Here is a 16192-nt window from a genome sequence, read left to right on the forward strand (position 1 = left end):
GAATTTTGTCCAAAAGGGCCGTGTAAGATACCAAAAGTCTAAGATACTACATACATGCATGCACAAAAACCTCGAATTCTAACTCTAACGGAAATATTCCTACTTTCATTTTTTAGTATTTTACAAAGTTACACTAATATATCCTGGCAATACATAAAACTCATATCATATGTACTATGAGCAACATAATTTTTTATTGGAAATATTGCAAAGCTAGTCCTCAGGTTTTAGAGTCTATTACAAACTCATCCCAACCTTTAAATTTAGACTTTTAAATCCCATTGTGGACCAATAGAGGCGAAAAAGATCAAAGTAGTCTAATATTAGACTACTTTGTAGTGGATACCCAAGCATTTGAAATGCTCCAAACTCGACTTGACCATCCAAATTTGGGTCAATACCGACAAAAACAACTCTAAACAATTTTCTAGTACCATGCCAATGGTATCCAAAGAAGAAGAGCAACTTAAACGAAGCATGCCCAAAAAGTAAAACCAATCCCTTAGACTGCTACGAAAAAACACCATCAGACTGAGTTGATCCCTTTGTACAGAAATTGTCTATTTTGACATTAAAATGGCATGTGCAAGTCATTGGCGGTGTATCACAAGTCACAAGGGTTGGAGGAAGTCGTTGACTGTTTCTATCCAAAATAAACCTCTCTGCCTAAAGTCCCTTAAATTTGGGGATTTAGAACTTTGGATTTGAACCATGAGATGAGTTTGTAAGCTCTAAAGTTTGGGGACCAGTGTACAAATTTTCCCTTTTTCCTTATAAAATATAACTCTATATAAATCTCTACCTATTGCATGAAATTTGCTTCACCCCAAAACTCTCCATCATGGCTAAGATCCCACTACCAGTATTATTTGTCCTTTTCGTAGGTCTTGCATTATGGTGCTACCTTTCCAATCCGCTCTCTAATCCAGACCCTAAGCAGCCAGATCATCATCATCCCTTCATCTCCATCAACAGTACCCAAGTGGCTGATCATATTTCATCAGATGGCACATATTTCCCATGGCGAAAACTCGTCAGCTCCGTCAGGCTAGAACTCCCTCAGAATGTTGGTTCAGTTCAGAACAAAGTTAGAAGACTTCAGGACTGTATCTGTAGCTGCAGATGTAGTTGTCCACCCAGAGATTGCATATTTTGCTGTGAGCAGAAAAATGGAAAAAGAGACTGATATTGTCGATCATAGCATGTTCGGTAGGAGGACTGGATAGTAAATTATGACAGAAAAATAAGCGAAAATTTAGTTCAATATGTTGTCGAGTCCTGGCACCGAACATGATTTTGTGCTTTAATTTCCTATTTATGTTCGTATTCCCATTCCGTACGTGACATGGTGTGCAGTGTCCAAGGAAAATAATGTACACCAGTGCTGTTTTTGTAATCATTAATGAAAAAGCATGTAATTGTTCGGCAATCTGTTTCGTTTTCAATCTGTCAATTTTATCTTCACCAAGTCTATATAGCGTGAAATTCGAAAATGTAAAAACAAACACAAATTCAGTTGACAAAAATATTAAGTTGGAATAAAGAAAATGTAAAAATGTAAAAGGCTGAAATTGTTATCACTTTCAGAAATTTAATATTCCGAATGAAATACAGACAGAAACCTGCTAAAGGTGAAACTTTCTCTAGGTTTATTAATTCTTTCTGCAGGATGACATGACGAGAATCGGGCAAAACTCAAATGTTTACCTTGATTTGTGTCTTAAATTCTAAGTACGACATAATCTGGCCAAATTTTCCCAAAGATGGTTGTTACAAGATCAAAATCTGCAGCAAAGGAGCCATAGAATTTTCTTGTACTAACTATTAATCAATTATCCTCAAATTCTTTTGGTTTTTCCATATTAAGCATGTTCGATCTCATGCTTCGGCTCTTCAGAAGATTTCAGGTACCATCTTTGGAGGCGTTCTGAAGCTATCCTGACCTGCAGGATGATAGAGAATCAAACCAAAGTCGTCGAATATTCTCTACTCTACTAAATTGGAATTTTTTTTGACATTCTTGTAGTTTGGACAGTTTTATTTCCCTGGCAAATTTACCTGTTTGTCCCAATCTGTTCTCCACGCCATGTAGCTAAGTGCAAGCGTCTGAGTGAAAACTCCAATGTTCATTCCGATCCATATACCCTGTGAAACCAGGATTGATGTAAGAATTAAGCACATTGACTAGAGGTGTGTGTCATCAATATCAATTTCATATATTTGCGATCATTTGTCATGGGAACTTATTTTGAAGGATAAGTTTTTTTTCTTCAAACCATCTCTAGAATGGAATTTTTGTGGCGAGGGGTAAGTTAATAGAGAGCTGAAAAGTACCCTACAATTTCTACATGCATAACGTATGAAATCAAAGGTTCATACGGGGTTTGATGGCGGGTTCATCATCCAATGAAGGTGCATGTCATTCAAGCTTGGACGAGGAGGGTTACGGTAGGTTGAAATCATAAAATTGTCTGACGTGAATCCTAATGAACCCTACTACTAGTGGCTACGTAGTAGGTGTGCTTGTAAGTTTAATTATTTCATGAAGGTTTTCTTTGTAGTTGACTTAGTAGATAAATTTGGCGTTACCTCCACTTGAAGATGAGCAACATATCCAAGTACAGCTCCAACCGGTATTCCGATCAAATAGAAGCAACAAAGGTTGATTATTGCAACTGTGCCTTGCAAACCTGCTCCTACTGCCACACCTGTTACCAAAATTTGCAGAGTTAACAACGAATCTATAAATAAAACATATATAAACAAATTACGGTCAGGACACAGACTTGCGTAGATTTTAAGAATCTATCGCTTTACAAAAGCAATATGATTCCCAAAAATACATGTTATAATAGATTATAACATGGAGTTCTAGGCCAAATTGCCATGGCCTACTGCGGTTTCACAGGATTATTGTGTAGGTTTAGCGATGCACAGCGGTGAAAAAAAGTTTGAATTGTGGCTTTAGTTTGTCGTTTTTCACAAAACATGAACTACCCAACGTGTTGAACCACCTAAAACTTAGGCTGCTAGAAGGAGACACGTTTATTTGTTTAAAATTAGTCTTAGAGACTCCCCTAGAATCATTTTTTTGTCAAAAGCTTGACCCTTCTACAATTTTAGTAAACAGGTGCAACGAGACTTGATTTCATGATCTGTGCTTGTTCTTGTACCATGTTTAAGTACTTCATACTAAAGCATTAATTTAGTACTTAAACCGAAGTATAGGAATACATGAAGGGTTAAGATCAAGTACATCAAAGGAAAGAAAAAGAAACCTCAGATTATGTAATTACATACCTGAGAGTACTGGATATATGCTATTAAGCAACACAGAGATCGCAAGTAGAAGCGAAAGATCTGACACAGTCTTTGCAACTTCCACGTCATTAGTGAAAAAGTATCCAAGTTTGTTTCCAAAGACCAAGCAAATAACCGTAAAGAATACACCAATCACAATCGAAGTAGTTATTAGGACTTTAATAGAAAATTTTGTAGCTTTAGCATCTCCTCTCCCAAGCTCGTTTGCAATTCGCACGCATGCAGCACCAAGAAAGCCAAGGCAAATCATGAATTCCCATCCATTGACGTTAAGGCTGGAAAATTCAACTTAATTGATAGGTCATAGTGCAACAAAACTGATGGTTTGTTTGGTAAGGTGCAGTTTAGTGGACAGTACTAAGGAAAAAGGAAAAGGAAATTAAATCTTATTTAGTGTAGCGTGCACTCACCAAATAGAGAAGGCGGATATAGCAACCTCTGCATTACTCATGTAACCGGCCAATAAGACTAGAATAGAATTGTACCACAACTCTAAGCTACAAAGCAAGCCAAGAGAAGAAATAAGTAAAAATAGTTTTACACCAAAATTATGTATGCATCCGCAAACTTCCTCTCTCTCTATCAGTGCAGCAGTGCAATTGTCTTGAAAATCACTTTTGAGTTCATTTTAATTTTTAAGCTGAGTACTTGATTTGTGAAAAATATATAATAAAACATATTCTTTGACATATAGCTGATAACAAGGAAGATGATTTACCAAACCATAATGCCAGAGGATATCGAGAGCTTTATTACAGGCAATATATCCTTGAAAGCAGCCGTGCTGAATCCTGTCCAAGTTTGAGGGCACCATCCACCAAATATGTATGCAAATTCTCCAAACACAACAAACCAGGATGATATGCATAGTGCACCCATCGCCCCATCAACTCCCCAGTTCAAATGGTTAACAAACAGCCAGGACAAGGGAACGTGTATTATAATTTGCAGAATGGATATCCAGGCAACAAAATTGTTCTTTTGCTGCGCTTGTAGATACATTTGCATCGTCAATGTAAAAACAAAATTGTAGACCATCGGAATAAACCACCACGAGATGTATCCTGCTGATCTGGCAATGCCTTCTTCCTCACCGAGTAGTCTAAAGAGGGGCGTCCCAAAGATGAAAATAGGGAGAAAGATAGTCGAAGTTATGAAATCAACAATCCATGATCTTTGCAAATAAATGCCCATCATATGGTACTGTCTAGCTCCATATGCTTGTCCACAAAGTGTTTCAGTTGCACTTGACATGCCTATCTGTAGCATGGAAATTATAACATTTTAAAATTTGGTACAAATTCTATTGCATAGCCCAGATCCAAGTGCCAAACTTCCATTAAATAAATCGGTCGAGAGGTTTCCATATTCCAATGTGGGAATGGAAACTTTCCATTTTTCAAGTTCAACATGTACATATTCGGTTTTAATTTCTCATTCATCCAAACATGGTTTTGAGATAAACAAATTATAACATGAACATCTCCTCATAGAGGAGAACGCATATGTCCTTAGAAATAACAAAATCAGGTAATGGGACTCACTCGCTACATAAACTAAACCATTTTTCCAACATTATATGCATCTGTCTTTATTGAAATGGCAGATTCTTTAGTCTCAGTCTGCTATAACCGCCTCTTGCAGACCTTGTAAATTTTCCAAGACTTGCACTAGGCTGACATTTTATCATGTAAGTTCATCGACCTTGATTTTACCTCAAATTAACCAGCAAGATTTAGCAAATTTACGAACAATAAATGAAAGGACATAGAACAAGAAGTTACCAGTATTCCATTGATAAACCGCACGCTAAGAGTTTGAACAAGTGCATAACCAGCAAGATCTAATGAATTTAAGTGTCCAATAAATGATTGTGTCACTATTATGGTTCCGAATGAAGCCACTCGCGCTATAATTCCAGGCAATGCTACCCTCCATATCTTCTTGGATTCTTCGTAAACCTTCCCTTTCAGACCGCCCACTTCTTTTCCTTCCGAACCAGAACGAAGCAGTCTCTCTTGAATGCCATTATCCATGGCTCTACAATGAAGAGAAATCAAAAACTCATCAAAAAAATTTATTCAACTATCCAAAAAAGCCTATTATGTTATAGTTCATAAGGATGCACATTTCTATGCTAAGGTGATAACTTACTTAAATGCCTCGATTTGAAGTCATAGACAATATCAGTTTCATCATGAGTGAAGTACCCTGTTTTCTGTATAAATGCACAATCAAACGGCTTCCATTTATACAAACCATTCCAGTACTTGATACTATATCAAATTATCAAGAGTTTCCTAAGGATCAGTCCTATGTTTTAGGAATGATTTCTCATCACTCTTTTCCTCCTGATTTATTTTCATTACAGGTAGAGCTCCATATTAAGTTGTTAGAATAATGAATTTCCCACATAAAAGAGCCATTTGTCCAGGTATCAGAACCAAACGAAATCAATTTCCAGAGTTTGATTAATCTTAACTTGAATATACAATAGTAAACATCTTTCTACACTCTTTAGCGGCATAAATATGTTTAAAGAATTTTTTACTCATCAGCCCCAAAGTCAAGATTTAAAGAAGCAACAAAGTAGTATTTCCCATTTCCCGTTACAGTACTTTTAGCGTATGCTATGCTACACAAATCATTTTTTATCATTCCGTTCAATTCATTGTTGAATATATGGGAAGATGCAAAATTGAAGTAAAGGGAAAAATATTAGCATAAAGCTGCTCGAACAGGGATTATAGGGGGGCGATGTCGGGGGGTGGGGCGCCACATCGGCCCTGGACGAACAGGGCTGAAGTGGCCTGTCCGTCTAGCACGGTTGAAAAGGTTATGGCCAAGGTGAGTCTCACTTGACATTTCAAACTTTATTATCAATCTTTATTCATGTTATCATGTTTAGGCTAGAAAACCAGATCTGGTGCATTCCCCATTGCACTTAGCACTTCCCTGACTCAAAAGTTTGAACATATACATATTTGATTGAGTAGTGACTGGAGAGTGAAGTAGATGTTCAAGAAAATTCTGAAGACCATGACCTTTTTCCAGAAAAATAAAATAAAATAAATAAATAAATAAGAGAAAGATCAACACCAACAGCAATAGTGGCCCATATCCAAGGGTTAATCTTTAGACAGCGGAAATGCAGCCTTTTCAAATGGATACTTTAAAAAGGAGTAAATTTTCTGGATACTGTGCTTACTGTTGTAAGACTTTTTGGGCTTTGGGTTGTTTGACAGAGCTGTTCTTTCAAGATTCTCTAAGCCAATTTTTATCATGAGCCATACAAAAATAATTACTACAAAATCATAAAGAAATAAATTAAGGGGAAAATAAGGATAACAAAAAAATCTCACAAAGTTTGCTCAAGATTTACATCTGATAATCGAAAGGTTAAAAAAAAAACAGTCGGTTTAGTTTACATTACAGAGAAAGGCAGAAGGAAAATGTTTGAAGATAATGAACTATCCACAGTACTTCTTGCTCAAACTTGTTGCTGCTATATTCCAAAGTTTTAATTGTCTTTTGCCAAATTCCTGTGCAGGCCAAGAATTTTTATTTATTTATTTATTTATTTTCACACAAGACGCATATAATTATTTTCATTAAAAGACCTGAACGAGATTTGAGTTCATGATCTCTGTCTAAAAGACTAAATAATAAGAGAGTGAACGCGAAATCAAATTTGTCAGTCTGAGATCGATAACTAAACAGAAACACACACAGGGACTTGATTTAATGAAATCAAAAGGAATATCAAATAAATAAAACCAGTTCTAACAGAGAAAAATTTAGCAGACGACATATAGATATACATATATTAGATTACAGAAGTGATCGCAGAGAGGGAACTTATTACTTACTTGATTGTGTTTCGAGTTTCTAAACAAGAATTGCTTCAACCCAAATCCTCAAGAGTTGACCTAAAAACTCTTTCTGTACTTCTGTGGCTGCATATGTGATTCTTGAACACACTGATACTCCTCTCTCTCTCTCTCTCTCTCTCTCTCACTCGCACACAGAATTTTGACATATAACAGATCACCTATAGTAGTTTTTATTAAAAATAATAGAAAGAACTGAAACGTGTTGACAAACAACAAACAACTAATTCTTGAATGCATGCTAGTGTCTATAGGCTACCTACCACCTTCTACCTCATGTTTTCTATTTCAAATTCCTCTTTTGATCTCCGTCGGAGAATAATGTTATTTCGCACCCGTTAATGACATTATATGATAGATTTAATTAAGAGTGAAACTATATGGTTTATTTAATTGTATTTTTTATTTAACAACATTTAGTGTCGCCTAAATTGAAATTGTAATATTAATTATACTAAATAGTATTACACTAAACAATAAATTGCATGTGTATATAATTGTAAATAATGACTTGTTACTTATGTACGTAAAATAAAAAATGACATTTTTCCACTTAAATTTCAACTTTTAGAACTTTTGATTGTCATTTTTTTATAAAAGAATATTTTTCTACATAATAAATATATCTAGTTTTCCTTGTTTCTGAGAAAAAACATTTTCTTTTTGGGGAAGGTAGGATATTATTTTCCTCGAATTAAGCAAAATATTTTCTATGTCAATTAAACACATCGTACGAGAAATAAAAAGTTATTTTGGGTCTTCGTTTTATTTGAAGATTTCAATTTTCACGATAAAGGTGAGGTGATGTCTAGTTTTATAATAATACAAAGATAATTCTCAATTACTTTATAGTTAATTGTAATTAATACAAAATCATAACTTTTAGGGTTAATTAAAATACTATAAATTAATGTCTCTCTTAGACAAAGCAACTGAGCAAGTCTGATTATTCGTATTGTTTTTAGTTTTTTTTTTTTATTTGTTATGGACAACACATTGTTAATGTACTAGATTTGTACAATTTTCAGTTTAGTTATCACGGCACCTAACAAGTTTTCTCTCATCATATCACCTAACATGTAGCCAAATTGATATCATGTGATGATAATTGAGATACCACATGGCCTAAATCAAAATTCTCTTCAATTTACCTCAAATGTTAATTTTATTTTAAAATCATGAACCTCGTAGACAACTTTGTATAGTTAGACTTGTGAGTTGGTCTTGGTTATAGCGATTTTTCACGTCAAATGAGCATCATTTATTTAGCTTAAGGTGTAAATTTTGATTTAATACTAACTAGTATTATATGTGGATGCCTCGTTGAAGGAAGGGGACAATAGCTATGGTGTAGAGACGATTATTCAGGCTTATCAAGCACTCGTGTAAGATATAAGGGTGGCTATAAGTAGACTACACAGAGACTGTTTTTCGAATAAGTGGTTGGCCTTGGGGTAAATTACTTATAGGATTATTTATATTGACAGAAGAAAAATGATAAGAGTGGTTGACGGATATTTTTATGTTTGTAGATGAATGAATAAAAAGGTTTATTGTATTTTAAACTATCCAAAAATTTAATTTCATATAATATTATGTTAAAGAGTATGATAGTCATTATATCATTGTAGCATGATTATTTCTTATAAGAAGTTTTTTTAAATAAAATCTCACCAAAACATAAATTAAAAAAAAAAAAAGTGTGTTAGGTGGAATGAGGAGAGAAGGGTTAGATAAGCTGAGGTTAGGAAGGCATATGGGTAGGTAACAGATCCATCGGCGGCTTGGGAAAACGCGTACAAATATATTATAAATATTTGTGTGTTGCGTTGACTTTTTGCCCTCATTAAAAATAAAATAAAATTTTTTTCTCAAATTTATTCCCTACAAATTCTAAAAATAAAATATTTTATTGTTACTACTTTTTAACCACAATCACTATTTCAAAATTTTATTTTTCTTCCTTCAATGATTGTCAAATAGGGCATTAATTGAAAAAAATTAAAAATTTTGAGCGCCTCAAATTCAATGTACTTGACCCATTTTCGCTGTAACGTGCGTCGGAATTATTATACCATGAGGAAAAGAAAACAACTGATCCTTATCCAACCACCTTAGATCAACAAATAAGAATTGGTCACTATGAATAACATAATCCCTACCTCCTTGAGATTGAGCACTTTCTAGGTTTTTTTTTTTTTTTTTCCCTTGTATACTCAACTCTTCCTTGACCAGTTAAAAATAAATCACAATCGTCCTCTCACGTTATTAATTTACAGAAAGAAAAAGATTCAATCTCTGATTCATTCCTGATGCAGGAGGATCCGAGTCAAGTGATGCTAATTTGTCAGATTGCACGATGATGGCGTTGAAATACCATGAGATGGCGGATCGGCGCAAAGATGGAAAGTAAATCACCATTATTTCCTTAATTGAGAGATTAACTTTGGCTACGGTTATCGGAATCGCTATTATGACCCCAATTCGGAAAGCTCTCTTTGACGCGCACGTCGTGGCCACCAAGCTATGCTCGGTGGACGTCAATTTCGAGCCCAAAATTCACTGTTTTTCTTTCCAAAATTCAATTTTTAAGTTATTTTTTACTATTTATGGTAATATTTCGTTTCCCTTTTTCCATATGTTAGAAAACTCGAATTGAGCCAAATTTTTGGCAACTTACTTCTTTTACTTAATATTTTATTTTGGTACAATTTTGGTAATTTTCCCATAATTTCGTATTTCGCAGCTATTTAACCCGGCTTATGGGTTAATTTTCATCATTCTGCATTATTAATAATATTGAGTTGAATTCAGAGTCTTTTCTCTTATTTTTTGGGCGTTTTCTGTCGTTTTTTTCTTGCGAATCGTCCGCTACAACAAGCCAATAGGATAATCACTATCCTACCCGGCGTCAGTTGGTATCAGAGCGTCAGCATCTTCTTGGGAGATAAATTTCATCAGTTATAATGGTTGGTGGACGTGGTCGTGGTCATCGAGGACAGGTTCCGATTGAGGAAGTCCAACACCGTGATCGTAATGTTCAGGATGTGATGATTGAAGATTTGCAGAGACAAGTTGCGGAGTTAACCCAACGTTTGGCGGAGCAGGAGTTCGGTAATCATGATGTGGAAGGTCACGATTCCGATTCCAGTTTCGAAAACCCGTATCACCATCGTGCTCGAGTTTGGGAGCATCGTTGACGGGAGGATCGTCATGTAGATCTCGGTTTCAGAGTGGATCTGCCCGAGTTTTCTGGTACGTTGCAGGCTGAAGGATTTATTAATTGGTTGAATGAAGTGGAGCGGATTTTTGAATATAAAGAGGTTTCAGATCGTGTCAAAGTGAAACTGGTCGCCATCAAACTCAAAGGTAGGGCATCTGCATGATGGGAACAGTTGAAGCGCTCACAGGAGCGACAGGGGAAATCCAAAATTACTAACTGGGAGAAGATGAAGAAGAAGATGAAAGGGCACTTCCTCCCTTTCGGCTATACTCAAACCTTGTTTCAGAGGCTCCATTCACTAAGGCAAGGCGCAAGATCAGTCAATGATTATACTGAAGAATTCTATCAGTTGGTGGCTCGAAATGATTTATCTGAAACGGAGGAACAGATGGTAGCACGGTATTTGGGGGGATTAAGGCAGCCCCTGCAGGATGTTCTCAGCCTTCATTCATTGTGGACAGTTTCTGAGGCATATCAGCGAGCACTTGCAGTAGAGAAACAGCAAAGTAGGAAGCCAGTGATCAGAGGTGAAGGAAGTCAGCCAGTTCGCCCTCAAGAATCTCGTCCTGCTTATCAGCCACAGCGGGATAGTTCCAACTCAAGTATTAAGTGCTTTAGGTGTGGTGAACAGGGGCATAGGGCGACTGATTCTAGGAAGCCTGCTGGTCAGAAGAATAAAAATCTTCTGATTGAGGAGGATATGATAGAGGAGTTCGAGGAAGTTGGGGAACCCGTGTATGATGAGGACGTGCTATATGGAGATGGTCAGGAGACCCAGGTTGTTCGAAAGAGCTTGCTGACTCCCAAGGGCGACTCAGGGGATGATTGGTTGAGGACCAACGTTTTCCACACAACCTGCACAGTTGCTGATAAAGTCATTGATAGTGGCAGTTGTGAGAATGTAGTGTCTGATGAGGCTATCGAGAAACTGCAACTGAAGATGGATCGTCATCCCAAACCATACAAGTTCTCTTGGCTGAATAAAGGCAGTGAGGTAACGGTAGAAAAACGATGCTTAGTGTCTTTCTCAATTGGAAAAAAATATTTTGATAATGCTTGGTGTGATGTGGTATCAATGGACGCCTGTCATATTTTGTTGGGACGACCTTGGCAGTATGATCGCAGTGTTATCAATAATGGGCGGAAGAATACTTATTCTCTTAGTATCAAAGGAAAGAGAATTGTTTTGGTGCCTCGCAGGGAAGGAAACATCCCTGCCCCAGTAGTTAAAAACCTCAATCTACTTTCTATGTCCAGGTTTTTGGTTGAGGTTGGGCGTGAAAAAATAGTTTATGCTTTAATGCCTCGTGAAAATAGTACAGCGAGTGTGGATTCAGAATTTCCAGCAGAAGTACAGCAACTACTGATGGAGTTTTCTGATTTGATGCCAGAGGATCTTCCTCCAGGACTACCACCTATGAGGGACATTCAACATCAGATCGACCTCATTCCGGGGTCGAGTCTACCAAACCGACCAGCATATCGCCTCAGTCCCAAGGAAGCTGAAGAGTTGCAGCGATAGGTGGTAGAATTATTGGAAAGGGGCTACATTCGTGAGAGTATGAGTCCTTGTGCAGTTCCTGTTCTCCTAGTGCCGAAGAAAGATGGGTCATGGCGTATGTGTGTTGACAGCAGGGCAATTAACAGGATTACAGTGAAGTACAGGTTTCCAATTCCCCGTCTGGACGACATGTTGGATCAATTGTCCGATTCTAAGGTCTTCTCAAAAATTGACCTTAAAAGTGGATACCACCAGATCAGAATCAGACCTGGAGATGAGTGGAAGACCGCGTTCAAGACACAACATGGGTTGTACGAGTGGATGGTCATGCCCTTTGGACTATCCAACTCACCCAGCACTTTTATGAGGTTTATGCATCAGGTTTTACGGCCTTTCATGGGGAAGTTTGTGGTAGTTTATTTTGGTGACATACTTATTTATAGTCTTACAAGGGAGTCACATTTTAATCATCTTCGTGCTGTCTTTGATGTAATGAGGATGGAGCGCTAATTCATCAATCAGAATAAGTGTTCTTTCTTCACAACTTCTGTAACTTTTTTGGGTTTTGTTGTGTCTACTGATGGTGTTCATGCAGATCAATCCAAAATTGAGGCAGTTTTGAATTGGCCGAAACCAAAAACTTTGCACGATGTCAGGAGTTTCCATGGATTGGCATCCTTCTATCGTCGATTCATCAAAAACTTTAGTACCTTGATTGCTCCTATCACAGAGTGCCTTAAAGGGCGTGATTTTCAGTGGACTGAGGAGGCAGAGGCTAGCTTTCAGTTGGTTAAGCAGAAGATGACGGAGGCTCCAGTCTTGGCACTTCCGAATTTTGAAAAGGTGTTCGAGGTAAACTGTGATGCGTCTAGAGTTGGCATTGGTGGTGTTCTGAGTCAGGAGGGACGTCCAGTAGCCTTTTTTAGTGAGAAGCTATCGGGATCGAAGAAAAATTATTCCACTTATGACCTGGAGTTCTATGCCATAGTTCAAACTCTGAAGCATTGGCGCCATTACCTGGTACAGAGGGAGTTCATCCTTGTTACTAATCATGAGGCTTTGAAGTACATCAATGGTCAGCACAAGCTAAGTAAGCGACATGCAAAGTGGGTGGCGTACTTGCAAGAGTTTACTTTCACACTCAGGCATCAAGCAGGGAGTTTGAATCGAGTAGCAGATGCATTGAGCCGTCGCACATTACTCCTCACCACCATGAGCACCAAGATTGTCGGATTTGAGGCATTTCCTGATATGTATGCTGCGGATCCTTCATTTGGGAAGATAATTCGGGAGGTAACTGATAACCACCGACATGATTTTGTTTTATATAATGGTTACCTGTTTCGTGGATTGCAGTTATGCATTCCGGATTGTTCACTAAGGCAGCAGATTATTAGTGAACTTCATAACGAAGGACATTTTGGGCGAGACAAGACATTGGCATTGGTCTCTTCTGATTATTACTGGCCCAAGTTGAGCAGTGATGTGGCGCATTATGTGGAGCGGTATTATGTATGTCAGCGTTCTAAAGGGGCTCTTACTAATGCTGGATTGTACACACCATTACCCGTACCAGAAGCTCCTTCGTTTGATGTCAGCATGGATTTTGTCTTGGGCTTACCTCGAACACAGCGGGCGATGGATTCCATTCTTGTTGTGGTTGATAGATTTTCAAAGATGGCTCATTTTGTGGCTTGCCAGAAGACAATGGATGCTACTCGGATTGCTCATCTTTATTTCAAAGAGATTGTGCGTTTACATGGTGTTTCACAGTGAATCACTTTTGATCGTGACACTAAGTTTATAAGTCATTTCTGGAGGAGTTTGTGGGAGAAACTTGGAACGAAATTGAATTTTAGCAGCGCATACCATCCCCAAACAGATGGTCAGACTGAGGTGGTGAATCGGAGTTTAGGAAATCTTTTGAGAAGCTTAGCCGGGACTAAACCGAAGCAGTGCGATTTGGCATTACCTTAAGCAGAGTTTGCTTATAAACGGTCGAGGACTAGAACCACCGGACTGAGTCCTTTTGAAATTGTCTATGGTCAAAACCCATCCGGAGTACTTGATTTGGCTCCAATTCCACGTGTGGGTAATAAAGCTGATGATATGGCTGAACATCTTCGAGGTATCCATGAGCAGGTGAAGCTGTCCATGCAGGATAGTAATACTAAGTACAAAGTTCAGGCAGATAGTCATCGACGCCAGGTGTTGTTTGATGTTGGTGATTTTGTTTGGGCAGTATTAACTCGTGATCGTTTTCCAGTTGGGGAATACAATAAGCTAAAGGAGCGGAAGATTGGACCTTGTCGAGTGCTACAGAAGATCAATGATAATGCTTACAGGTTGCGCCTCCCGAGCCATTTGAAGACCTCTGACGTCTTCAACGTAAAACACCTAAGCCCTTGTTTTATGGAGTCCTATGAAGTTACTGTGAACTTGAGGGCGAGTTCTTTTCAACCCGGGGCGACTGATGCAGGAGGATCCGAGTCAAGTGATGCTAATTTGTCAGATTGCACGATGATGGCGCTGAAATACCATGAGATGGTGGATCGGCGCAAAGATGAAAAGTAAATCACCATTATTTCCTTAATTGGGAGACTAACTTTGGTTACGGTTATCGGAATCGCTATTATGACCCCCATTTGGAAAGCTCTCTTCGGCGCGCACGTCGTGGCCACTTAGCTATGCTCGGTGGACGTCAATTTCGAGCCCAAAATTCACTGTTTTCCTTTCCAAAATTCAATTTTAAGTTATTTTTTACTATTTATGGTAATATTTCGTTTCCCTTTTTCCATATGTTAGAAAACTCGAATTGAGCCAAATTTTTGGCAACTTACTTCTTTTACTTAATATTTTATTTTGGTATAATTTTGAGATTTTGCCATTTTTGGTAATTTTTCCATAATTTCGTATTTCGCAGCTATTTAACCCGACTTGTGGGTTAATTTTCATCATTCTGCATTATTAATAATATTGAGTTGAATTCAGAGTCTTTTCTCTGTTTTTTTGGGCGTTTTCTGTCGTTCTTTTCTTGCGAATCATCCGCTACAACAAGCCAATAGGATAATCACTATTCTACCCGACGTCAATCCCTATTTTAAAACTCATGTGTCTCTAAACTCATTTCAACTACGTACTTTATGAAATCCATAACCTTCTAACTACGTATCTCTTTAACTTTTATCAAAATCTATTAAAAATCTAATTTTTTATCCAAATCAAACAAGAGCTCAAACTTGATAAAGCGAAGATGAAATATATAGAATAAATCTATTTGTACAATGTTTTTTTAAAACTGTATTCCATGGTATGATACATCTAGTTCCACCAAATCAACAGCTTCCAATAAAAACTTGAAAGGAAGGGGCAAACTACTCTTCAGTGCTACCCTCCACATTGCTTTCATTGACTTCCTCTTGTTCATCTGATGCCTCCCCTGTTTCTGGTTTTGCAGGTCCGGGACCAGCTGACACCTTCACCATTGATGGTCGTAAGAGTCTATCACCAAGTTTGAACCCCTTTCTGTATTCTTCAAGTATGATACCGTCTTCGAATTCTGTTGACTCCTCACGCATTATAGCTTCATGCAACTATGGCGAGAAAAAATAAAGTTACCATATCGCAACAAAGGGACAGGATATTTAGAGCATGTAGGCCATAGCTTTAGTATAATTAGAAATTATCATTTGGAAAATAAAAAAGTTAACTTTTGCATTTGTCCAACTTCTAAAATAAAACGTTATTTTAAAACTTGATTATTTTCTCATAAGTATACTTTTTTAGCTAAGCCAAACATGCTCTCTGGGCAGATAACACCAACATGATAAAGCATTAACCAAATTTTGAGGCAGGAAATGATGCAAACAAGTAAAAAATTCTGCCCCTAGCAAAATTGAATCTCACAAGGACAAAAAGAAAACACAGTCCAATGTTATACCCCAAAACCCACAAAAAGGGTTAAAAATAAAGAAAAATTTTAGGCAAGGAGGTTGTGCTATGTCTACCAGATAAGCTCACTGAGTTGACTAGAAGCAGTAGAGAATTATTCAGAATGTATTCATGTACGTATAAAACCTGAAAAAACTTCACTCGGCTATTCAAAGAGTTAATATTAGCCAACTCGGAAGCTTCTTCTGTAATATTCAATGACCAAAAAAGGAGAAAGATAGTAACGAAGTGGCAATTAGTAGAATATGGAAATTGGAGAAACCAGGCTGTATAATAAATGTTGGGATTTTATTTTTTAAAAGAGGT

General features: G+C 37.4%; 2 protein-coding genes across 2 annotated transcripts; one reads left to right on the plus strand and one right to left on the minus strand.

The window, feature by feature from the left end:
* Nucleotides 1-1548: 1548 nt before the first annotated feature.
* Nucleotides 1549-7471, minus strand: LOC111375313 (protein DETOXIFICATION 24-like). The gene is made up of 8 exons (XM_022998110.1): nucleotides 7191-7471; nucleotides 5106-5361; nucleotides 4040-4581; nucleotides 3732-3818; nucleotides 3301-3596; nucleotides 2590-2708; nucleotides 2059-2145; nucleotides 1549-1943 (listed from the first exon to the last, which is right to left on the minus strand). Exons 2-8 carry the CDS (start codon nucleotides 5355-5357, stop codon nucleotides 1863-1865), a joined length of 1464 nt encoding a protein of 487 aa, XP_022853878.1. The 5' UTR covers nucleotides 5358-5361; nucleotides 7191-7471; the 3' UTR covers nucleotides 1549-1862.
* Nucleotides 7472-10660: 3189 nt separating this feature from the next.
* LOC111375334 lies at nucleotides 10661-11956 on the plus strand. The gene has a single exon (XM_022998139.1). It carries the CDS (start codon nucleotides 10661-10663, stop codon nucleotides 11954-11956), a length of 1296 nt encoding a protein of 431 aa, XP_022853907.1.
* The last annotated feature ends 4236 nt before the right edge of the window (nucleotides 11957-16192 follow it).

Source organism: Olea europaea, unplaced genomic scaffold (genome assembly GCF_002742605.1).
Source record: "Olea europaea var. sylvestris unplaced genomic scaffold, O_europaea_v1 scaffold1358, whole genome shotgun sequence".
In the NCBI taxonomy this organism is placed as follows: domain Eukaryota; kingdom Viridiplantae; phylum Streptophyta; class Magnoliopsida; order Lamiales; family Oleaceae; genus Olea; species Olea europaea.

What these genes read in the sequence shown, in the direction of transcription:
- LOC111375334 (XM_022998139.1), top strand. Translation starts at nt 10,661, where the DNA reads ATGAAGAAGAAGATGAAAGGGCACTTCCTCCCTTTCGGCTATACTCAA.
- LOC111375313 (XM_022998110.1), bottom strand. Translation starts at nt 5,357, where the DNA reads ATGGATAATGGCATTCAAGAGAGACTGCTTCGTTCTGGTTCGGAAGGA. An exon ending in TCCTCTGGCATTATGGTTTG is followed by an intron (nt 3,819 to 4,039) that starts GTAAATCATCTT and finishes CTTGCTTTGTAG; the next exon opens with CTTAGAGTTGTGGTACAATT. An exon ending in GAACAGATTGGGACAAACAG is followed by an intron (nt 1,944 to 2,058) that starts GTAAATTTGCCA and finishes ATCATCCTGCAG; the next exon opens with GTCAGGATAGCTTCAGAACG.